This window comes from Phyllobates terribilis, unplaced genomic scaffold (genome assembly GCF_046119375.1).
Source record: "Phyllobates terribilis strain yellow unplaced genomic scaffold, ASM4611937v1 Scaffold_386__1_contigs__length_1829782, whole genome shotgun sequence".
Taxonomy (NCBI): Eukaryota; Metazoa; Chordata; class Amphibia; order Anura; family Dendrobatidae; genus Phyllobates; species Phyllobates terribilis.
Genome location: NW_027363146.1, coordinates 1,519,531 through 1,544,993, shown reverse-complemented (window position 1 = coordinate 1,544,993; position 25,463 = coordinate 1,519,531). Strand labels below are relative to the sequence as shown.

The window sequence follows — 25,463 nt, the reverse complement described above, 5'->3', positions numbered from 1 at the left end:
ATTAGCCTTGTCCTTTAGTTGTATATGTAGAGAATTTTTAGATTTTTGCTCTATCACTCGGGGCACACTTTGTGTTTCTTTCTTTTTTATAATACGATAATCATCCCTGTCTCTTTGCCCACGGAAGACCCCGGGTCTTCACAGTCCTTAGCTAAAGATAGAACTTTTTCAGTTGCAGTTTCACACAATTGTGTTCTCTTTTTAGGGAAACATGTTAACATAATGTGCATACAATTATTTAAATTAGGGTCCCATTCAAGTGTAAACGTATTGTCATTAGGAAATGGAGAGGTATGTACCAACCTGAGGCCCCTCAGACATATTTTTTCATCCATATAGTTAAAAACCGGGCATCCAGACCAAAATGAAGTTCCTCTTTTAATGCATCTTTGAAGTGATAAAAAGTGTTTCTTAAAACATTTGTGTCCTCCTCACTAAATGAGTTTGTAGAACTGTCCATGTCCATAATGAATCCACCTGTTTGTCCAATAGTTTCTAACATGAGCCGTTCCCTTGATGATAGTCGATTGTAAAAATATTCCATGATGTAGATATATAGATAATTCCCTCTGCTGCCGGGCTCTCATTTGACAATTGCCAGACCGGGAGACGGTTCCAAGGTATTGCTGCTGTATCCAAGAAAAAACACAAAGAGGAAGGTAGCGCAAATAGGGTCTTATCCAACAAACATTTAAGAGTATTTGTATCAGATTGTGCTAACCTGATCCATATTCTTTTCTTTGGTGTTTTAAGTTTGATGTTCAGTTGCTGCGGATCCATAGGTTTGTCAAAATTGATGAATATCAGGATCTGGAGAAATTTGTGGATACTTCCCGTGCTGCTGGTTTATTGAAGACGTCAATTCAGAAAGGTTTATTAAATATAATAATTGAATATGGAACATGCAGATCTCTTAGATGTTTTTTGATATCAATGAATCTGGCTCTTTGTCTCTGCACTTCTATAGAATAATCTGGAAAGATCGAGATTTTGGACCCATTGATAGTTACATCTGGGTGATCCCTTGCCTGTCGCAGGATAATATCTCTGTCCCGGTAAAACTTTAGCCAGCGCAGGTCTTTGTGGAAGCCCAGGAGGAAGAGGATGGGTAGGCATCCTGTGAGCTTGTTCTACAGCTTATAGGGGGTTAAGGTTTCAAGCCTGATTATTAATTTCAGCCAGTTTTCAAAGAATTCAGTAGGAAAGGAGCCTTCTATTTTTCCAGGCACACCAATAAGTGGTATATCATTGAGCCTTGACCTATTTTCAAGATCATCTGTTTCTGCCAGCAGTGCTGATATTTGCTGTGCTGCAAGCTAGCTCTCATTGCTTGTATCGGCTATCTGATCATCAATGGTGCTGACTCTGACTTCCACTGCCCCTGCTCTATTTTCTGCAGTTTGTGTCATATACCTGCTATCTCATCTTTAACCCCTTAAAGACCCTGGGATTTTCTGTTTTTGCATTTTCGTTTTTTGCTCTCCTTGTTCCCAGAGCCATAGCGTTTTTATTTTTTGGTCAATATGGCCGTGTGAGGGCTTATTTTCCAAGTGCGGTGAAATTGCAAAAAAATTGCAATACCACAGATGTTTTTTTGTTTTTTTTACCACGTTCACTGAATGCTAAAACTGACCTGCCATCATTCTTATTCTCCAGCTCATTACGAGTTTGTAGATACCAAACATGTATAGGTTCTTTTTTATTTAAGTGGTGAAAAAAAATCCAAAGTTTGGTAAAAAAAAAAAAAAATGGCACCATTTTCCGAGACCCATAGCATCTCCATTTTTAGGAATCTGGGGCCCCATTTTGGGGTAGATCCGATGTTTTGATCGCCCCTTATTGCATTTTATTGCAATGTTGCAGCAACCAAAAAACGTAATTCTGGCATTTAGAATTTTTTTCTTGTTACGCCGTTTACTGTTCGGATTAATTCTTTTTTTTATATTGATAGATCGGGCAATTCTGAACGCGGCAATACCAAATATGTGTATGTGGGTTGTTTTTTTTTATTATTTTATTTTGAATGGGGCGAAAGGGGGGTGATTTAAACTTTTATATTTTTTAAATTTTTTTAAAAACATTTTTTTTTACACTTTTTGCTTGCTTTTATAGTCTCCATAAGAGACTAGAAGCAGCAACTGTCCGATCGCCTCTGCTACATAGAGGTGATGAACAGATCACCTTTATGTAGCAGAAATGCTCCTGTGCTATGACTGCCAACCACTAGGTGGCGCTCATAGCGATCATTACATGACAACCACTGGGGTCTGCTGCAGACCCAGGGTTGTCATGCCCACCTATCAGTGACCCGCAATCACATGACGGGTTACCGATGGGCGGGGTAAGTGACGCGCTTCCGGTGCGGCGCTGTTAAATGCCGCTGTCATAGATTGACAGTGGCATTTAACTGGTTAACAGCTGCGGTTGGATCATGATTCCACCCGCGGCTGTTGTGGGCACACGTCAGCTGTAATACTCAGCAGACATGTGCTCGGTTTAGTCCGGGCTCACCGCCAGAGCCCTCACTGAACCAGGGGTGATGGCCTGGGGCGTACTAATACACCCCAGGCTTTAAAGGGGTTAAGACCACCAAAATGTACATTCAAAGCAGAAAGAGAATTTACAATGTACCACTGCAATGAAAACGTCTTTTAAAGTAGGTTCCTCAGGTACCTGTATGTCCCATTGGTGCAGATTAGGCAGTGGGGCAGTAAGTATTGTGCCACATGTAATTTTGTAGTCTTTTTGCCCCCTTCAACGCGGCTGCCTCTCCCATCTCCTGCTCACCCAACTCCTCCACTCTGGAGCCCATGCACAGGTGCAAGGTAGCTGTTATAAGATGGCCACTGTCACCTGCTGAGACCTGCCTTTCTGTGTAGGCAAACTGTTCCAGCCTCGCCACCACTTCCCTCCTGCTAATCTTCCCTGCTCAATCTGTCTCCAGTGTGATGACTGTGGTGTCATCTTGGAGCTGAGAGCCTGCTTCTCCCACAGTCTCTGTGGCTTTTCTTGGTCATTTTTTCCCCTGGAGCAAAGCACCTCCACACTCAGAAAGTTATCTGGTAGATGTATGACAATTTTCAGGATGGTCATCAGGTCCAATATCGGATAAATAGCTAGATGCTCTGCAGGAGCTCCTACATGTGCTTGTTCACACATGTCGTTACGGTTGCCCTCTTATTTGGTCTCCAGGGTGGATACACTGGACACCAACTTACTGTGTGAGTGGGGTAGTCGCGCAAGAGAATATTGCTACAATAAAAGGGACTGGCCATCTTCTTCGTTTGTTGCAGGGCAAGGAAAAGGCTGTATGGTTTACATTTTCATTTGTGGTAACTAACTTTTTGGGAAACTCAAGAGCAGAGTTGGTGTTATTTCTCCTCAAAACATATAAGGATCTTGGCAGTAACATGTCCTTAACGATTAATTTCTTACATTCTAGACTTTCTTCCATCAAACTGCGGAGTAGTGAGATGAGGATGGTGATGATGTAACCAAGATATTGAAGCTATGGAGAAAATATATCAAGGAAAATGGAATCCATCAATGCTTGCAGATTACTGTTGCATAATTTTAAGAGATGATCCAATGCAGCAATACAAGAAACAAGCAAAAAACAGTTGTCACTGAACGAGGACCAAGTTTTGTAGTGCAATTTCTGTAACTGTTTATAATTTGCAATAGTGTTTAGACAGGTTTTAGTTATTTGAATTGTTGCTAAGTTTTCTCTAAATAAATATCAGAAAATTGTCATAACAAAATATTCTGCATCTGTATATTTACAAAAAGAATAATGTCTCAAGGTACTGAAACTTTTATCATTAATTATATGTAGCAGTAAAAGGAAAACTCATTGTCCAATTTGAATTCAGGAGGTCAAACTCATTAAGAAATGGTTCAGTTCATAAAAGAACCTAACGACTTTTAAAAATATGTAAAACAGTGTTACATGATCTGAAAGGTCCTTGAGCTAGTCGGGTGGAAGGTTCTTCAGCTGCTCAGTCAGGACGTGCAGCCTCTGTACAGGTCCCGGTACCTTCTTCTCCTGCTCTGCACCAATCAGTTAGATAAGTGCAGAGCTGGAGGAGAGAGCAGTTCTCTCACTGATCAGTAAGGACACTGTCTCATTGTTCTCGGTCACATGAAGCTACCCCCAGTCTATAGGACACACTCACTTATTAGCAATATTTTTTCTTGCTAAAAGTGTGTCTTTTCAAGTAAAACATTTTCCAAATTAGGATATAAAAAAGGCTTCTCCCCTGTGTGACTTCTCTGATGTCTAACAGCAGCTGATTTCTGGTTAAAACATTTACCACATTCTGAACAGGAAAAAGGCTTCTCCCCTGTGTGACTTCTCTGATGTCTAACAACAGCTGATTTCTGTTTAAAACATTTCCCACATTCTGAACAGGAAAAAGGCTGCTCCCCTGTGTGACTTCTCTGATGAATAACAAGACCTTATTTCTGGTTAAAACATTTCCCACATTCTGAACAGGAAAAAGGTTTCTCCCCGGTGTGAATTCTCTTATGTCTAACAACATCTGATTTCTGGTTAAAACATTTCCCACATTCTGAACATGAAAAAGGCTGCTCCCCTGTGTGACTTCTCTGATGAATAACAAGACCTGATTTCTGGTTAAAACATTTCCCACATTCTGAACAGGAAAAAGGTTTCTCCCCGGTGTGAATTCTCTTATGTCTAATAACATCTGATTTCTGGTTAAAACATTTCCCACATTCTGAACAGGAAAAAGGCTTCTCCCCTGTGTGAGTTCTCTGGTGACTAAGAAGATTTGATTTCTTGTTAAAACATTTACCACATTCTGAACAGGAAAAAGGCATCTTCCCTGTGTGAGTTCTCTGGTGACTAAGAAGATTTGATTTCTTGTTAAAACATTTCCCACATTCTGAACAGGAAAAAGGCTTCTCCCCTGTATGAGTTCTCTTATGTGTAACAAGATTCAATTTCTGGTTAAAACATTTCCCACATTCTGAACAGTAAAAAGGCTTCTCCCCTGTGTGAATTCTCTGATGTGTAACAAGATGTGATTTCTGGTTAAAACATTTCCCACATTCTGAACAAGAAAAAGGCTTCTCACCTGTGTGAGTTCTCTGGTGCTTAACAAGATCTGATTTCTTGTTAAAACATTTCATACACTTGGAACAAGAAAATCTATTCTTTGCTGTGTGAATTCTTTGATGTTTAAGAAAAAAGTTTTTGAGGGGAAAACTATTTCCATACTCTGAACATGAAAATGGCTTCTTAGCTTTAGGAGCAGTTAGTTTTTTAATGCTTATTTTGTGACTTTGATTTTTTTTAGTAGTCGGTAATGAATCAGAAGACAGGACCTGTTTCAAAGGATCAGATGACACATCTTTGCTGTGAAGGGATGATGGTATATCTGGAGTAATGGCATTTCCTTCAATTGTATCCTGTGGGATCTCAAGCTCATCTGATTTGAAAATTGAAGATGTCAGCTGTCCCTCTGATCTCCTGGTACAGTCATCTAAGTAAAAAAAAATATTATATTTGAATAAAATATTCTTGAAATTTATATTTTTGAATATTTCTACATAAACTGTTGGTACAAATGGCAAGTTATGTAAAAATATTGAATTATTCACCTAGACAATGACAGTTCACAGTCTAAACTGTGAATGAACAAACAGCGGTGCTCAACTGTTTGTTCATTCTGCCTCCCAAATATGAAATATGCGAAAATGATGCCAATAAAAATTTCTAGTCCTCTCACAAAAACACAAGCTCCCACTCAGGTCCATCATCTGTCAATGGAAAAACAGAGGTTTCCACATCATTAGTGGCTCAAAGGCTCTTGAAAAGCAACATGGCTTCAAGAAACCAATCCAGCAAAATCCGCTCTTCCAAAATCAAATATACTTCCTACTTAACTCAAATGTAAAGCACTACACCCTACTAAAGCTCATGCATAATGCCGGAAGCTGCCAGATACAGCCTTGCTCTCTGCTGGTTAAGTTCTCTCTGTGCAGCTCCCGTGTTGTGTATTTTCTTCTTAGTTTCTTCTTGTGATCCCAGCCTGTTTACTGACTCCTATTGTGTCTTCAGATTTTGTATTTTCTCTGCCCTCCTGGTTCTGATCCGGCCACCTGACTAGACTTCTTGTCATCTCACAAAACAGCAGGCTACACTGTAGCCAAAGCCTAGGGGTCTTTGTGCAAGTACAGATCCATGTAGAGGGGTTAAAGGGTGATGGGCAAAACTTTGACTATAGATAATAACACATCTAATGAAAAAAAAAAAAAAGAGTAACTAATGGTGAAACCTCTCTGGGGTAAATAGAGTATGTTTCTTGGTAGCTCCTGGCATTTTGAACTATAGTAAGGGCCAATATTTTCTATCAGATGAGTTTCAAGAAGAAATATACATTTAATGAGAACTTTTTATAATAGTGCAGAGCTGAGGTGTCTTAAATTTAGATCTTGGGCATTTGGAAGAGACAATGGAGACCTTTTTTTTTAAAGACTACCAGGGAGTTACAAACTCACATAAGTGAGGCAGGCCTATCCGACCATAATCAAACTACCATGGAGAATGAACCTGTAAAAAAAAGACAGAATAAAAAAAAAAAAAAAACACGTTACATCCCCAACAAGAACGTATGTTTAGGGGGGAAAACTCCAACACTAAACCAGAGTTGCACTTATTTATGGTGGACCATTGGAGCTACTATGAGTCCTGACCAGAAGAGTAGAGAAAGTATTAGTGCTCCCCATTTCAGGATAGATTGTATCTGAATTCTTTAGGATCGATAATATAATTTATGATGTGGAGTGAATCCATGAAACCAGGGCTCAACTCATGCTAAATTATCTCCTACAGGCATGAATAAATGTATATTACAGCCATCAGCCATGCACAGTTTAGAGATATATTATGGTACAGGTGTAATGTTTTTTGTATACTTCATCGCGATTCTATTTGAAGTTATTTGGTTTAAAATTAAATTGAAAAGTCAGGATAAAGGGAAACTCTGTTGTTATTGTACAGAAATTCACACTTGGCCCTCACTGCATGTTTAAAGTTGTCAATCGCAAAAGCAAGGTTTGGTTACAAAGCCTGGACCTGGTCTTGTAGGGACCATATGAGCACATTCAGCGGCACAGAAGGGAGAGAAGGTAGATTCATCCAATAAGATATCAGGATTCTAGGAAGCCAACAGCATCATTACACTCCGCTTTCTCTCACAGGCCCATCATAATATATATCTTCAAGTGATTTTCTAACTTGTTAGCACTTTCTACATATGCTGTCATTTGGATTGGTAATTTACAGATCTGGGCAGATAAGAGTCAGGATCTTCTCATTTCAGTTGGTAGGTGGATCTTCCAGGTTGTAAGTTCTATAGAAAAGGGGTTTCAATGCCCAAAGTCATTTGAACAGTTTTTGGTGGAGGACAATGTATTGGTCTAGATGCAAAATGGTGATCACACGATTGTGATATGGCCTGACTACATGACCGGTAAATGAGCCTGTGACTGAGAAGAATCGGTGACTTCTCTGCATTTAGTGGTTACTACTCACCTGGACTGCTATCTGTAGGGATCTCCTCTTTACACCGCTCATCACCCCTCACATATGTTTCTGTAGTATTAATATGGGTCAGATCTTCACCCTGAAACAAATATTGTACAAGTCACAGACAGATGGAGAAGTCACACCTATGATCAGCTCTAATCCACCGTTCGCATTACACAAGTATAAACCATATAATACTGGTGGATAAACCAAGAACGAACACAAGACCTTCACAGCCGTATACACATCATAGGGGAGATCTCATGAAACCTTCTCTCCATCTACCTGATGATCCTGAGGAATATTGGGATCTTCTTGTTTACAGTCCTGTTGTAAAAGAGGACGTGGACATCTCTCTGGTGTTGTCCTCTTACTGGATAGATCTGGAGAAAACACATACAGGGACTGAATTCATTCTTTAAATATGGATAATTATAGGCCGTGTGTATTCAGTCCTGTCTATTACCTGGTGATGTGAGGGGCTGGGGAACCTCCATCATGATGTCATTGTACAGATCTTTGTGTCCTTTTAAATACTCCCACTCCTCCATGGAGAAATAGACGGTGACGTCCTGACACCTTATAGGAACCTGACACATACAATGATAGAGTTATCCCTCCGATCCCTTCATAGCTTTACTGTAAAATGTCCCAGCATTCCTAGCAGTGTCACCTCTCCAGTCAGCAGCTCAATCATCTTGTAGGTGAGATCTAGGATCTTCTGGTCATTGATGTCCTCATGCATCAGGGGGTGAGGTGAAAGCTCCGTGATTGGGCTCAGGGTTCTTTCCCATCCCTCAGACAAAAAGTCCTGACAGCGCTCACTAGAGGTCTTCTTCACTACTATGTAATCCTGGTTATAGAGAGACACATTAATACATCTCACTATAGACATTTCCAGAGTCCTCACCTCTCCAGTTCTGTCCATCTGTTATTCCTATAGATAAGAATGATGTAATGTGACGTCATCAGAATCTCTCACCTCTCCAGTAAACCAGAAGAGGATCTCTAGGGTGAGGTGTAATATCTGCTCCGCCATTTTGTCTCTGTCCATATTCATCTTTGATGGGTAAATAAGGAAAATTCTCTTACATAGAAGATATTCACTGAGAGGATCCGATATTGTAGAGACCTGAATGAGAAGTTGAACTGATGTAACGTCATAAATATCCTGTGTAATAATACAATTACTGGAGATAATAAGGGAAACATTTGAGGAGATTTATGTTTTACAGTATCTAGTTTTCTTCTTTACATCTACTAATAAAACCTATATATTTTAGGCCACAGACAACAAGCAGTTTCTTCCACAGAATCTGCAGGTGAATACCTTTCTCATAGACTCATCTTCCTTATTTTTAATTCTTATCTAATTTACCGACACTGGAATCGGCATTAGCAATACTGCAGGAGATATTCATTACACGTGACATGAGAAATAACTACTTCATGTTGAGGACGAAATCTTCATCTTCAACTACGGCTCTATAAACGTATTTGGCCAGAGTCGGCCACTGACTACATCACTATATGTTTCCCGTCTTCACCAGACTGTCAATTTCTATAACGTTAGATCTCAGGTCTGATTGACACACAAAAGTTTGAGGCATTTATAAAAGCTTGTTTGGAAGAACACCAAGATAGGAGTTATTTGATACCAAAGTCTCCATGTACAGTGTTTTATGGGCTTTATTTCTGGCCTTAGGATTTCCTATATGACAAGAAAAACTCCATAAAAAAGCAGATATTAAAATCAGAAATAGCAGGAATGATCCGGCGTATGAGGCTATAAACTTGAGTAAAACATAGCTTTTATTGAGCCATTAAAATATGCTGCTAGCACCATAATAAGTCTTAGTGCACAGAAGGATCACAGCTGTCTCGACCTGCGTGTTTCGACGTGCAGTCTTAATCATGGTCTGTTTGAACTGTGGACTAGTGAGTAGTGTTGAGTGAGCACTAAAATGCTCGGGTGCTCGAAGCTCGGGCCGAGCTCGCCGTGATACTCGGGTGCTCGACCCGAGCAACGAGCCCAATGTTAGTCTATGGGAGACCCGAGCATTTTTGCGGCGGCACCCCCGGCAGTCTTTTAAAAGCCTAACAAGTGCCCAAAACGATAGTGACAGTGCTCAAATTACATGGGGACAGCATGCGGATCGCCCCAGGAAGCATTTCTGACCCCCAGGTCACTGCTATCAACAACATGGTCAGAGGTATTAAGCCACTTTTAAGGGCTCACAATAAAACGTTCAAAAACGAAACTGAAACTGCTTTCCTGTGAAATATGTTAAGGAAGTTCCTTTCCAGAGTAAAGACTTGTGTATAAGGTAAAATAAATAACCCCAAAAAAATACTCCTCCACACCTTGGGCTATGTTGACAAGTAGCATTTTTTATGTGTTTTTGCACTTTTGTATTGCTTTCAACCGTTACAAATGCATTCACAGGGAAATGTCATTTTAACATTTTACAACCTCATATGGCCATGTGCTGTGTGACACATGCATACAGTGCTGAAAAGACATGGGAACAGCATGGGGAAGACCCCTGGAAGCATCTCTGACACCCAGGTCACGGCCTAAAAGTGTGCCCATCAGAAGTCATCCTTGCCGCATCAGAAGATGCAGACTTGCAACTATCCCCGTGCAAGTCCTTGTCCCAGGGCAGTGTTCAATTGTACCTCCCCCATTCCTTGCAATGCAAGCGCAAATATGCAGCCAACCACCCACCCGCAGGCTGAAATACTATGCTGCTAGCTTGCACTTGAAATGGGGCCTTTTAGTTTGCAGGAGGCCGAGGCTGGTCACTACCTCATGGCTGCTTCGGCAGCGAGGTATCCATACTCAGTTCCCAGCCGCCCGGCGGCCGGGTGTCCATGCTCGATCCCCAGCCGCCAGGGGGCGGCCGGGTGTCCATAAACGGTCCCCAGCCACCCCTATTTCTCCTGTCACCTTCCCACACACTTTTCTTACCCTTGCCTGCTTTAGGGCAGCATTGGACGAGCCCACCAGAGAACCAGCATGATGATGATGATAGAAGTTAGCATCTGCTTTGTTTTCTTGGAATGCAAGCGTAAGTGTGCAGCCTGCCACCCACCCACCCCCAGGCTGTTATACCATACTGCTTGCTTGCACTTGAAATGGGGCCTTTTAGTTTGGAGGAGGCCGAAGCTGGCCACTACCTCATGGCTGCTTCGGCAGCGAGGTATCCATACTCAGTCCCCAGCCGCCCCTATTTGTCCCGGTGTGCCTTATACATAAGATTAAGCGCGCATACCAAAACATTACCTGTGCCCTCCCCAGGGCATTTAGTGGGAAGGACAGCCTATTCCGCTGTAGTGTGTGCATGCCAAACCCCTGTTCATGGTACATGCGAAGATGCCTCCCACCCTTCACCTGTCGTTGCAGACTTGCAACTATCCCCGTTCAAGTCCTTGTCCCAGGGCAGTGTTCAATTGTACCTCTCCCATTCCTTGCAATGCAAGCGCAAGTATGCAGCCTGCCACCCACCCACCCCCAGGCTGCAATACCATACTGCATGCTTGCACTTAAAATTAGGCCTTTTAGGCATGTGGAGGCGGAATCTGGCCACCAAGTCATGGCTGCGTTGGCGGCCTGGTATCCATACTCAGTCTCCAGCCGCCCGGCGGCCGGATGTCCACACTCAGTCCCCAGCCACCAGGGGGGGCCCGGGTGTCCATACTCGGTCCCCAGCCGCCCCTCGTCCGGTTGTCCACACACGGTCCCCAGCCGCCCCTATTTCTCCTGTCAACTTCCCCACACACACTTTTCTTAGCCTGGCCTGCTATAGGGCAGCATTGGATGAGCCCACCAGAGAACCAGACTCCTCCGGTGGGCCCTGGCTTCTCCATCAGGGGAGTTGAGAGTGCCATGGTGAGAAGCATGATGATGATGATAGAAGTTAGCATCTGCTTTGTTTTCTTGGAATGCAAGCACATGTATGTAGTAGCGGCTAGGCCTGAGGTGGTCAGCGTTTTGGCGCATATCCTACCTCCTCCGAGGATTGCTAGATGTTTTCCTGCTACTATCCCAGTTCTATGACTCCCGTTAAAACAAAGCTTCAGGTGATAAATGATGGATGAGGTGGTGGCAAAGGAGAAAGAGCAGGAGGAACAGGGACCATTCACATCAATATCAGGCCAGTCAACCACATATGTCTTGTAGGATATGTTTCTGTAACAAAAGGAGCGGTTCGGCTACACAGTTATAGGGCATACAGTGAGTGCAATGCCTACCAAAAATTTCGAGGCACTCAAATGCCCCTTGGAAATGACATGGAGGTCAGAGGGCCTTAACTAAACTGTTTTTTCCATTTATAGCAACTGGGTCTCCTGTACACTGTTGGCCTAAGCAATGAATGGAAGGCTTTCCAAAAATTATGAGGAACTGCAATGCCCCTTGAAACAGACGTGGATTACAGCATACTAAAAACCTTCTACCCATTATTGGGGAGTGGGTCTCCCTTAGTTTTCGCCTTTGCATTGAAAAGCAAAAGCTGACTAAAATTAGGAGGAAATGCAATGCCCGTTGGAAGAGTCGTGGAGGTTAGAGGTAATTAAAAACAACATTTCAATGCCCTTTGGAAGAGCTGTGGAGTTCAGAGTGGCTTAAGAAGATGCTTTTAATGCCCATTTGAAGGGACATGGAGGTCACAGTAGCTTAACAAGATGGTTTTAATGCCCCTCGGAAGAGATGTGGAGGTCACAGTAGCCTAACAAGACGGTTTTAATGCCCCTCGGAAGAGACGTGGAGGTCACAGTAGCTTAACAAAATGGTTTTAATGCCCCTTGGAAAAGTGGTGGAGGTCACAGTAGCTTAACAAGATGGTTTTAATGCCCCTTGGAAAAGTGGTGGAGGTCGCAGTAGCTTAACAAGACGGTTTTAATGCCCCTCGAAAGAGACGTGGAGGTCACAGTAGCTTAACAAGACGGTTTTAATGCCCCTCGGAAAAGTGGTGGAGGTCGCAGTAGCTTAACAAGACGGTTTTAATGCCCCTTACAAGAGCCATACAGTACAGCATCTTAAAAACATTATTCCCATTATTGGGGAGTGGGTCTCCCATAGTCTTTGCTTAAGCCTTCCAAGCAAAAGCTGCCAAAAATTAGGACGGAGGAACTTGCAATGCCCCTTACAAGAGCCATGCAGTACAGCATATTACAAACATTATTCCCATTATTGGGGAGTGGGTCCCCCATAGTCTTTGCTTATGCCTTCCAAGCAAAAGCTGCCAAAAATTAGGAGGAAATGCAATGCCCGTTCGAAGAGTCGTGGAGGTTAGAGGTAATTAAAAACAACATTTCAATGCCCCTTGGAAGAGCCGTGGAGTTCAGAGTGGTTTAACAAGGCGCTTTTAATGCCCCTCAGAAGAGACGTGGAGGTCCCAGTAGCTTAACAAGACGGTTTTAATGCCCCTTGGAAAAGTAGTGGAGGTCACAGTAGCTTAACAAGACGGTTTTAATGCCCCTTGGAAGAGACGTGGAGGTCACAGTAGCTTAATAAGACGGTTTTAATGCCCCTCGGAAAAGTGGTGGAGGTCACAGTAGCTTAACAAGACGGTTTTAATGCCCCTTACAAGAGCCATACAGTACAGCATCTCGAGAATATTATTCCCATTATTGGGGAGTGGGTCTCCCACAGTCTTTGCTTATGCCTTCCAAGCAAAAGAAGACAAAAATGAAGACGGAGGAATTTTCACTAATGGCAACACAGACCACGGTCACCCTGGTGGTATAGTGGTGGTGGAGGCTGAGGATAAGGAGAAGAACATAAAACAGCCGAAATGAGGAAGCGTATACCCATGTGTGGGTATGAAGCGGTGCATGTGAATACACCTCCCGAAATAACACAGTGGATTTGACTTTATGTTACTCTGCTGTCATTTGGTGGTGATGAGAAGTCTGGCCCAATCCAGCCCTTGTTCATTTTGATAAGGGTCAGCTTGTCAGCATTATCAGTTGACAGGCGAGTTCACTTATCAGTTATAATTCCCCCAGAGGCACTAAAAACACGCTCCGATAACACGCTAGCGGCAGGGCAGGCCAGGACCTCCAAGCTATACAGAGCGAGTTCATTCCAAGTGTCCTGCTTGGATACCCAATAATTAAAAGGCACAGATGAATCACAGGGGACGCTGGTACGGTCGGCAAGGTACTCCCTCACCATCTTTTGAAACTTTCCACTCCTTGTGAGAGTACCCCGCGCCTCAGGGTCTGTCCGAAGGGAGGGTCTGAGAAAACTGTCCCAGAACGTTGACAGTGTTCCCCTGCCTCTGCTGGATTGGAGTTGCCTCTCTCTCGCTTGTACGCCTTGGTTGGGCAACGAACTGTGACCTCTGCCGCTAGCGTGTTCAGATGGGAATTTTTTTAACAGTTCTGCAGCAGGGGCCTTCTGGTACTACCCCATTTTTATAGACCTCTCCACCTCAGAAATAAGAGAGTGAAAGTTCGACCGATATGGCTTCTTGATCCATCCCATCACACTCTGGCTGCAATGCCTTCTCTTTAATTCTCTGCAGAGAGCGTTGCACAAGACAGACTAGTGGAATGCTGACGCTAATGATGGCGTCATCGCCACTCACCATCTTGGTGGACTCCTCAAAGTTTGTCAAGATGGTACATAAGTCAGACATCCAGGTCCACTCCTGAGGTCTTATGTGTGGAGTCTGACCTGAATATCGACGGCCTTGTTGCAGCTGGTACTCCACAACTGCTCTCTTCTGCTCACAAATCCTTTGCAACATGTGGAGGGTAGAGTTCCAACGTGTGGGGACATCACACACCAGTCGGTGCGACGGAAGCTGCAAACGCTGCTGCAACACAGCAAGGGCGGCGGAAGCTGTAGCCGACTTGCGAAAATGAGCTGACAGGCGGCGTACTTTGATGAGCAGATCTGGCAACTCGGGGTACGATTTAAGAAACCGCTGAACCACGAGGTTGAGCACATGAGCCAGGCATGGTACGTGTGTGATCTCGCCTCGCCTCAGAGCCGCCACCAGGTTACGGCCATTGTCACACACGAGCATGCCTGGATGTAGGTTCAGCGGTGTCAGCCACAGATCTGCCTGCTCTTTCACAGCTGTCCACAACTCACAAGCAGTGTGAGGTTTCTCACCTAAGCTTATGAGTTTCAGCACAGCCTGTTGCCGCTTGGCGGAGGCAGTACTGCAGTGCTTCCAGCTTGTAACTGATGTGGTGATATCTGAGATGGAGGCTGAACATGAGGAGGAGGAGGAGGATGATGCGCAGGAGCTGTACACTGTGGGGTCAACTCTGACTGACATAGGGCCCGCAATCCTCGGTGTAGGGAGGATGTGTTCTGTCCCAAGGTCCGACTGGGTCCCGGCTTCCACTATGTTTACCCAGTGTCAGGGAGATGTACCGTCCCTGGCCACAAGCACTTGTCCACGTGTCCGTTGTCAGGTGGACTCTCCCAGTAACTGCGTTGTTGAGGGCACGGCAGATGTTTTGGGACACGTGCTTGTGTAGTGAAGGGATGGCACACCGGGCAATATAGTGTCGGCTGGGGACCGAGTACCGAGGGACGGCCACCGCCATAAGGTTGCGGAAGGATTCCGTCTCCACCAGCCTAAAAGGCAGCATTTCCAACGCAAGCAGTCGTGAAATGTGCGAATTTAGGACTCTGGCCTGTGGGGCGTTAGCTGCGAATTTCCGCTTTCGTTCAAAGGTCTGGGATATGGACAATTGAACGCTGCGGTGGGACGTAGACGTGGACGTTGATGCTGTTTCTTGAGAAACTGCCATAACAAGTGAAGACTGAGAGGAGGGGGCATCTTTGCATGCAGTATGGACAGGGGATTGCCTTGCACACACAAGAGGGGGTTCTATTGCACGCACAACAGCGGAAGAAGCAGTGGTGACACCCGCTGACACTGGTCGTGGACCCTGGGGTTCGCTCCACATAGTCAGGTGCTTTGCTGCCATGTGCCTGATCATGCTGGTGGTGGTCAAGCTTGTAGTTTTGTCACCCCTGCTGATGCTGGCCTGCCAGGTGGTACAAATGGCCTTTTTGGGGTTATCAGCAGAGTCTTTAAAAAAATTCCAGACTCTGGAAGACCTACAGGTTGTACTGGCAACGTCCATCGTGTTGTTGTTACGGGGAACTGTTGCCTGCCTTCTGTGTGCGGCCACCACACTGCTTCTTCCTGCCTGTTGGGGTACTCTGGCTCCATCACCCTGTGTGCTGCTGGCCTCGCTCTGCGTGTCCTCCTGACACGTTGGGTCAGTTACTAGATCATCCACCACCTCCTCCTTTTCCACTTGCGCACCACGATCCTCCTCCTCACTTCCTGGCAATTGTGTCTCGTCATCGTCCACCTCTTGTGACAAATTGCCAGCGTCGACTTCCTGTGGCCGTGGCTGTTCAAATATTTACGTCGCCAGGAGACTCGCAACACTCATCAGGAGGGTGTTAAACTAGAAGAAGAGGGGATGGGAAGAAAAACGCCGGACACGAACATGAAACCAGAGAACATACTAATGAAAGATATGAAGCGCGACAAAGAAGGTCCAAGACAAGATGCTTGGAAGGGCGGTAAGAAAATTTCTAATACAATCCACAGGGAGAAGATTGGAACAAAACAAAATCGTGTAAACTGCGTGCTAGCAAATGCCAGGAGCCTGACAAACAAGATGGATGAACTGGAAGCAGAAATATCTACAGGTAACTATGACATAGTGGGAATAACCGAGACATGGTTAGATGAAAGCTATGACTGGGCAGTTAACTTACAGGGTTACAGTCTGTTTAGAAGGGATCGAAGAAGTCGGAAAGGGGGTGGAGTCTGTCTATATGTAAAGACGTGTCTAAAGCCTACAATACGGGAGGATGTATGGGAGGGAAATGAGGAGGTCGAGTCCTTATGGGTGGAGATACATGGGGCAAAAAACAATAATAAAATTATCATAGGAGTCTGTTATAAACCACCAAATATAGCAGAAGCCACGGAAAGTCTATTAATGAGACAAATAGACGAAGTAGCAAAAAATAACGAGGTGATTATTATGGGGGACTTCAACTACTCCGATATAGACTGGGAAACCGAAAGCTGTAGATCTCAGAAAGGAAACAGGTTTCTGTCAATTATCAAAGACAATTATTTGTCACAACTTGTGCAGGAACCAACTAGAGGGACGGCCCTTTTAGACTTAATATTAACTAACAGGCCAGACAGAATAACTGAGGTGCAGGTCGGGGGGCACCTGGGAAATAGTGACCACAACATTATACAATTCCACATGTGCTTCAGTAGGGTGCCCAGCAAGGGAGTCACAAAAACACTGAACTTCAGGAGGGCAAAGTTTGATCAGCTAAGAGATGCCCTTCACCTTATAGACTGGGATAGTATCTTTAGTAATAGGAGCACGGATAGAAAATGGGAAATTTTCAAAACAGTCCTACATAGTCACTGTAGAAGGTACATACCTTATGGGAATAAAAGGGCTAGGAATAGGAGGAAGCCAATGTGGCTAAATAAGGAAGTCAAGAGGGCAATGAAAAACAAAAAAAGGGCTTTCGGTAAACTTAAACAAGAAGGCAGCGAGGAAGCGCTAATATCTTATAGGGAAAAAAGCAAAATCTGTAAGAAACAAATAAGAATAGCAAAAGAGGAGACAGAGAGACTAATTGCCAAGGAAAGTAAAACGAATCCCAAACTGTTCTTTAACTATATAAACAGTAAAAGGATTAAAACTGATGGAGTTGGCCCATTGAAAAATAACCTGGGTAAAATCATAGAGGGCGATGAGGGTAAAGCAAACCTACTCAATAGCTTCTTCTCCACTGTTTTCACAAAAGAAAACAATTTATCGGAGGAAATGCAGAGTGATAAAGTAAACCCTCCGCTAAATATCACCCACCTAACCCAGGAGGAAGTTCAGAAACGCCTAAATAATATCAAAATAGACAAGTCACCAGGCCCAGATGGCATACACCCCCGGGTACTAAAAGAATTAAGTAATGTGATAGACAGACCGCTGTATCTTATATTCAAGCACTCTTTATGGACAGGGACTGTCCCACTAGACTGGCGCCAAGCAAATGTGGTACCAATATTCAAAAAGGGGTCTAAAAGTGACCCTGGGAACTATAGACCAGTAAGCTTAACGTCTGTTGTGGGTAAATTGTTTGAAGGATTTCTTAGAGATGCTATTGTAGAATATCTTAATGATAATAACTGTCTAACTCCATATCAACATGGATTCATGAGGGATCGCTCCTGCCAAACAAACCTGATGGCCTTCTACGAGGAGGTGAGCTCACAGCTGGACCGGGGAGAGTCAGTGGATGTTGTATACCTTGACTTCTCCAAAGCGTTTGATACCGTGCCACACAAAAGGTTGGTATATAAAATGAGAATGCTTGGTCTGGGGGATAATGTGTGCAAGTGGGTAAATAGCTGGCTGAGTGATAGAAAGCAGAGGGTGGTTATCAATGGAGTAAGCTCAGGGTGTGTCAGGGTTACTAGCGGGGTGCCTCAAGGGTCTGTCTTGGGCCCTATATTATTTAATATATTTATTAATGATCTAGTGGAAGGGTTGCATAGTAAAATAGCAATATTTGCAGATGATACTAAACTTTGTAAAGTAGTTAATACAGATGAGGATAGGGCACAGCTACAGGAGGATTTAGATAAATTGGGGAGTTGGGCCAAAAAATGGCAAATGGGGTTCAATGCCGATAAATGTAAGGTCATGCACATGGGAAAGAAAAACAGCAGTCACCCATACATATTAAATGGGAAACCGTTGGGGAAATCTGACATGGAGAAGGACCTGGGCGTCTTGGTTAATAGCAAATTAAATTGGAGTGCCCAGTGTCAGGCAGCAGCTGCGAAGGCAAATAGAGTCATGGCATGCATCAGAAGAGGAATAGGGGCATATGATGAGAACATTGTTCTTCCTCTGTATAAAGCGCTGGTAAGGCCGCACTTAGAATATTGTGCACAGTTCTGGGCTCCTGTGCTCAGGAAAGACATATTGGAGCTAGAGAGGGTACAAAGGAGGGCGACTAAGGTAATAAAGGGAATGGAGGGACTAGAATACCCAGAGAGGTTGTCAAAATTAGGCCTATTTACATTGGAAAAGAGAAGGCTTAGGGGAGACCTCATAAACATGTATAAATACATCAGGGGGCAGTACAGAGATCTCTCCCATGACCTGTTTATACCAAGGATGGTGACAAAGACGAGGGGGCACACTATGCGTCTGGAGGAAAGGAGGTTCCTGCACCATCATAGAAGGGGATTCTTTACGGTCAGAGCCGTGAGACTCTGGAACTCTCTGGGAGAGGAAGTGGTGATGTCCAACTCACTTAAAGAGTTCAAGAGAGGCCTGGACGCCTTTCTTGAGAACAATAAAATTACATCTTATGCTTAGTTAATTAATCCAGGGATTTAATCTGACTGCCAGATTGGTGTCGGAAAGTGAATTTTTCCTCAATGATGTAAATTGGCCTATGCCGCATGTTTTTTTGTTGCCTTTCCCTGGATCAATGCTGCGGAATAGCTGCAGTGCACAAGAAATAGGCTGAACTGGATGGACGCTTGTCTTTTTTCGGCCTTATAAACTATGTAACTATGTAACTATTTGGGCATCACTACATGGGATCTCCTCTTCCACCACTTCAAGCGGAGCAGGCAAGGGGCACAAATCTGGAAATGGACCAGTGAACAGCTCTTCAGAGTGTCCAAGTGTGGGATCAGTTGCTGTCTAATGACACTCGGCATGGTGGGAGGAAGGAGCATCAGGGTGAGGAGGAGTATGCGGTTGAGACTCACGGCTACTAAGAGTTGACCATGTGGAAGACAGACCGGAGGTGGTGGTGCCCAGGTAACTGGAAGTATTATCTGCTATCCAATTAATAACCTGTTCACACTGATCAGTTCGCAATACTGGTGTTGTTCTGTGCTTCCCTAGTAATTCGGTCAAGAAGTGGGAGCGAGAAGATGTAGCTGTTGGTTGTGGCACATTTTCACCTTGGCCACAGCCCCATCCTCTGCACGCACCATCACCAGAACGTCCACTTCCACGTCCCTTGCCACGTGCCTTGCCCATTGTAAAGGAAGTAAAATAGCTTACACTCGCACTATCAATGGAAAAAGGGTAATAAAAAGTAGATTAGAACCGTGGAAGAGGAAAACCACAGTTCTATTTCTCTAGCCTACACCCGACTCTTTTAAACAATCTGAAAAATCAGGGAGACACTATTAGTTTTTTTTTTACGGCATAAAATGCCAAGAGCAAGATAATAGAGATTTTTTTACCGTGGAACAGCAAAACCACAGTTATAATTTACTGGTGTATACCAGACTTTTTTAAATATATATATTTGCGGTTGAACAGTGAGCGACACACTCAAACTGTTTTTTTTTAGATACAAATGGCCCAAAAGTGGATAATACAGAGGTTTGAACCGTGGAACTGCAAAACCACACTTCTGTTTCTCTGGCCTACACCAGACTATTTTCAACAGATATATTTGTGTCTGAAAAATCAGAGACACACTTTTTTTATTTTATTTTTTTTTGGGGGGGGGAGGACACCAAAAGGTTAATAAGACGGGTATTTGTACAGTGTGAAGGAGGAAAAAAAAAAGAGGACTTAGATGAAAAAAAATGGATTTTTCCTGGCCCCCGAGACCTGGAGTTAAGTCCAGCAATTTCAGCAACAGGAGCACACAGGACTGTAATACAGCGTTTGCTGGTATAACCACTGCGTCTCCTATACAGCCTGCCTGCCTGCCTGATATCTGGGATGGATATTAGTCCTGAGAAGGACTGTTTGTTTGATCTGGCAGCCTTTACAGACCCTACACTAACTATTTCGCAGTATATATCTCTCCCTAAATCAGCAGCGCTGTCCCTACACTGTCTGATCCCAGCCGTTCGTGTCCAAGATGGCGGCACCCGGTTTTAAATACTCGAGGTGGCGCTGTGCGGCCAGCCAATCAATGTAATGCCCACAACCAACATGACTGCGGCATTACAGTGACTGGCTGGCAGTCCCTGCATGTTCATTGGCTCTGTAAAGAGCGCCAAACATGCAGGGCAGAGACCCGAGCTCCCGCCCGAGTAACCCGGAAGTGCTCGGTGCTCGCCGAACATCCCGAGTAGCGTGATGCTCGGGCGAGTATGGAGCAGTGTCGAGCATGTTCGCTCAACACTACTAGTGAGCATATAAAGGTAGGTTGTAATTAAAGAAAAGTTATCATGTGCTCACTAGTCTCGGAGGTCAGTATGATTGGCATAGACAAAAGTTAAATAAAAACTTTAGTGACACACATATATTATTATCCTCTAAAATTAATATCATTGATATGTAGAAAAAATAAAAATATTTGTGATACAAATATAGAATAAATATAAATACTAGAGATATACCATGTCCAAGCTGTAAACAAAACTGTCTTTAATATTGTAGTATTAGATCCTATCTAAAGGGTACTCGGGTTTCTAACATAAAAATGCAATATGATCCCTATTTAGCAGTTTGCGTCTATGGTCTCCCTCCTTGGATAGGTCTATATACTTTTTCTATGCCTTGAAATTTCAGTGCTGAATCTTCCCCTTTATGGAACATTTGGAAGTTTCGACACTGCTGAAATATTTGTGGCCAAAGGATTAACCGCATCAGGTATGTCTTCTAATCCGAAGTTTTAAAGGGACGGTAGTACAACCAATGTATTGGATCTTACATGTAATACATTCAACAAGGTATATAACCAAGGGTGTGCTGCAATTAATAAAGTCATGTATTTTGTACATACGATTATTATGCAGTGAGATAAAAATCCTTTTCACTGCATTTTACACAGGGCTGTGGAGTCGGAGTCGTGGAGTCGGAGCCCATTTTGGTGGAGTCGGAGTCGGTATAAAATGGACCGTAGTAGTAGTTCAATGCAGTAGTTCAATGCAGTTTGTGGGGAATTTTTTTCATAAGACTTTGGGAAAGAAATGAAATGTGCTATAAATATCTGTCCTATTCCTGATCAAAGGTTCTAGACTTTTAGCTGAGATTAATCTGTGCTACAGTAAATTTATCACTTAAACATGAGCCGGGTATGAGGGAGTCGGAGACATGGAAATTGAGGAGTCGGAGGTTTGGCTTACCGACTCCACAGCCCTGGTTTTACAGCGGTTCGCTCCGCATTTGAAAAAAACACTAAGGTTTAAGCAGGTAGTAGATTCAGAGTATGCTTTTCACTTTTCAGGAAAAGACAGGGGGACAGGATGGTACCCACCGTGGGTGCTTTATTAGCCACAAACCAAATATCCTTGGTAAGAATTTTATTAAGCCCCATATCCTGGTGTAGCATTAGTTTTCTTCTCTATAATGGACACCACTTTGTTTTACGGTGGACTATAAGTTGTAGAGAATGTCACACTGGAAGTTTCACATCCCAAATATTTTTTTTCGTCCCTTATTTTTGAGAAGATCCTTACGCTCTAGGCTCAATACCATTTTGTATGCTTTTTTAAGATTCCAATCAGGATAACCTCTTTTTGCCAATCTGTCACAAACTTCTCTGGCCTCCATATCAAAGGCAGTATTATCCGTACAATTTTGTTTCGCCCTAATTAATTCCCCATATGGAATATTGCGCTTGATATGCAGGGGGTGGCAAGAATTGGCCTGCAGAATACTATTACTGGCAGTCTCTTTTCTATAGGGTATTATTTTTACTGTATTGAGATATTTATCACCGTTCAATTTAAGTTCCAAAAAATGTATTTCTCTAGGATCAAACTAAAGTGTGAATCTCAAATTGAAAACATTTTCTGCAAATTTCAATGCCTCCTCCTGTGTGCCTCCCCACACAAGGAGGAGGTCGTCGATAAATCGACTGTACCATATGATTTTGGGGCTGTAAATATTGCTCTCATTGTAAATGTGTTGCTCCTCCCATTTGGATATTATTACATTAGCCAATGACGGTGAAAATTTGCTACCCATACTTACTCCCCTCCTTTGTAAAAAAAAAACTGATTGTCAAAGCAGAAATAATTATGATCCAGAAGAAATTTAACTGACATGATAATGAAATCTTTAATTCCTACTGTATACGTAGCATTGGTATCCAAGTGATAGCTCAGGCTAGTTAATGCTACACTGTGTGGTATGGATGGATATAGAGCTATAACATCGCATGACAGCCAGTGATAATTTTCTTGCTATAGAAAAGTCTTCATATACAGTAGCCAAAAATTTAGAGTCCCTAATGTAGCTGGGGATGTCTTATAGTTAGTAAAGCCGAATAAAGACTTGCGTCCATCAAGTTCGACCTGTTAGTTCTGTAATTGCTAAAGTTGATCCAGAGGAGGGCAAAAACCCCAAATGATTTGGCCAATCTTCACCTGAGAAAAAATTCCCTCCCGACTCTGAAACCAGCAGTCAGAATAAATCCCTGTATCAACCTACTATTTTATTTTATTTTTAAGTATACGCTGAAATCTGCCTGGTATCTAGAAATGCATCCAGTCCCCGCTTGAACTGGTGTAGTGAATCCGACATTACCGTCTCCTCACTCAGTGAATTCCATATTCTCACTGCTCTTACCGTAAAGAACCCCTTCCTATGCTGGTGCTGAAACCTTTTCTCTTCCAGTTTTAGTCTTGCATTAGTGGTTGTAGATAGAAATCTATCCATGCACCCAGTCTCTCTCCCATAGAACCTATGCCCGCTAATATTGGTCTGAGTGGTGGTGGAAATATGTTTTTGTGGATCTTAGGAAATGAATGATATATACAGTACAGACCAAAAGTTTGGACACACCTTCTCATTTAAAGATTTTTCTGTATTTTCGTGACTGAAAATTGTACATTCACACTGAAGGCATCAAAACTATGAATTAACACATGTGGAATTATATACTTAATAAAAAAGAATGAAACAACTGAAAATATGTCTTATATTCTAGGTTCTTCAGAGCAGCCACCTTTTGCTTTGATGACTGCTTTGCACAGCTTCAAGAGGTAGTCACCGGAAATGGTGACACTTAAAACTAGCAAAATTACAAGCTGAATGGCTTGTCATAGAAGTATATAAACAGATCTAAACAATGATGCTGCTGAAACATTGATACAGTCACTACTGTATCCAATCCTGTACCTAAACAAAGCTGATACTGCCTAGTCACGGATGTTGGCACCCCAAGGAATGCCAATGGTGCCGCCACTCACCGGTGAGTGTCCCTCAGAAACCCTAGTTAATTCTGATATATATATTAAAAAGTGCACGGATACATTAAATAGAACCAGATATGTCTCAAGGTATATATAAAAGAAAGGGTTTGGTACTCATCAGAGAATGGTTCAATAATCTGCCTCAATGCGTATCCCCAACAGCTTCATCAGCAGGCTTGAAACAGGGATGATAATCCATGATGTTCAGCATAGTGTGCCTAATAGCCAGGTGTCCATGTATAAATATCTCACTGCATCCAAACCCCTCCCCAGACTAGGAGACCCATTCCCATTCCTAAAGGTGAATTGTCATAGGATATATAGAATGGAGTCTGTCTACAAAAATGTACTGCGCCTGCGCTACTTCTCAAGCGCTAGAGGTCCGACAATATCCATCCTCTAGTGTGCATGTCCTGAAGTGACGCGCTTCACACTGAAACGCCGGTAAACGGATTAACGCTGCACCACTCGTACCCTAGACTGAGCATGCCTGTAGTTACGTGTTCCACGCCGGAGATCATAATGGCCTATATGTGTCCGGATCATCACCCTTGTCAGTAGATAAAGTAACATAGGCTGCAATTACAGTTAGAGTGAGCCGGAGAATTCATTGTATACAGTATCTCATATTGTAGATTTCACCTTGTAATCTCCCTGTTCTGCATTATGTTGCTATAATTATTACAAGTCCCCCATATCAGGGACATAAATAATTATATTGGTTACTTCAGCCTGGTGTTTGTCTGTGCGTTGCATCCGGTTACCTGATTACAGGGGCATAATGGGGGCATTACATTGTATGGGGGCATCATACATACTGCATAAGGGGCATAAAGGGGGCATTACACTGTGTGAGGGCATCATACATCCTACATAAGGGTCATAATGGGGGCATTACACTGTGTGGGGGCATCATACATCCTGCATAAGGGGTATAATGGGGGAATTACACTGTGTGGGGGCATCATACATCCTGCATAAGGGGCATAATGGGGGCATTACACTGTGTGGGGGCATCATACATACTACATAAGGGGAATAATGGGGGCATTACACTGTGGGGGTCCTGTACTCTAAGAACAATATGTTTCCTCCCTTCCTGTCTCCATAGTTGGGTCGTATGTATCTATTACAGGAAACAGAACAGAAACCTTATGATTCTTATAAAGCGGCAACACAAGACCCCAAAAGAGCCTCGGTGCTAAAGGGGTTAATGCCCCCTGCGCCCAGTAATGGGGGTCTCCACATACCTCCACCTGCAGAGCCGCCACCACATATATGGCTGTTGTGTGCGCACAGGACCTTTGATGAGGTCACAGGAGGGGAGGAGTCAGGGGTCACATGATCAGGGGCCTCAGTGGATGCAGGACTCTGCTGTGCTGGTTGTCATGGTGCTGGATGAAGTTGTCTATTGGCTATAGAGATAGATTAGATAGTGTGTCTCTCCATAACCAGGATTACACAGTAGTGAAGACCTCTAGTGAGTGCTGACATGACTATAAACAAGAAGATCCCAATGTTTCTCAGGATCATCAGGTAGATGGAGAGAAGGTGTCATGAGATCTCCCCTATGATGTGTAGACGGCTGTGAAGGTCTTGTGTTCAGTCTTGTTTTATCCACCAGTACTACAACCCCTGGCAAAAATTATGGAATCACCGGGCTCGGAGGATGTTCATTCCGTTGTTTAATG

The 25,463-nt window shown here is 43.4% G+C and overlaps 1 protein-coding gene across 3 annotated transcripts; it reads right to left on the bottom strand.

Moving 5' to 3' along the window:
* Positions 1-365: 365 nt before the first annotated feature.
* On the bottom strand, positions 366-25,108 carry LOC141224288 (uncharacterized). Of its 3 annotated transcripts, none has more exons than XM_073666896.1 (9): positions 25,023-25,108; positions 8,538-8,687; positions 8,229-8,408; positions 8,022-8,145; positions 7,841-7,938; positions 7,562-7,652; positions 5,100-5,507; positions 3,436-3,508; positions 366-841 (listed from the first exon to the last, which is right to left on the bottom strand). In XM_073666896.1, the coding sequence occupies exons 2-9, from the start codon at positions 8,613-8,615 to the stop codon at positions 496-498; spliced, it is 1,398 nt and encodes a 465-aa protein (XP_073522997.1). In that variant the 5' UTR covers positions 8,616-8,687; positions 25,023-25,108; the 3' UTR covers positions 366-495. The 3 variants fall into 3 exon arrangements, with proteins under 3 accessions (XP_073522997.1, XP_073522998.1, XP_073522996.1); XM_073666897.1 differs by having other exon boundaries at positions 366-838; XM_073666895.1 differs by lacking the exons at positions 366-841; positions 3,436-3,508 and having other exon boundaries at positions 3,516-5,507.
* Positions 25,109-25,463: the final 355 nt, after the last annotated feature.

Coding starts and splice junctions, on each gene's coding strand:
- LOC141224288 (XM_073666895.1), bottom strand. CDS start 8,615: ATGAATATGGACAGAGACAAAATGGCGGAGCAGATATTACACCTCACC. Junction 8,409..8,537: donor TCTTCTGGTTTACTGGAGAG/GTGAGAGATTCT, acceptor CTCTATAACCAG/GATTACATAGTAGTGAAGAA. Junction 7,939..8,021: donor CCAGCCCCTCACATCACCAG/GTAATAGACAGG, acceptor TGTTTTCTCCAG/ATCTATCCAGTAAGAGGACA.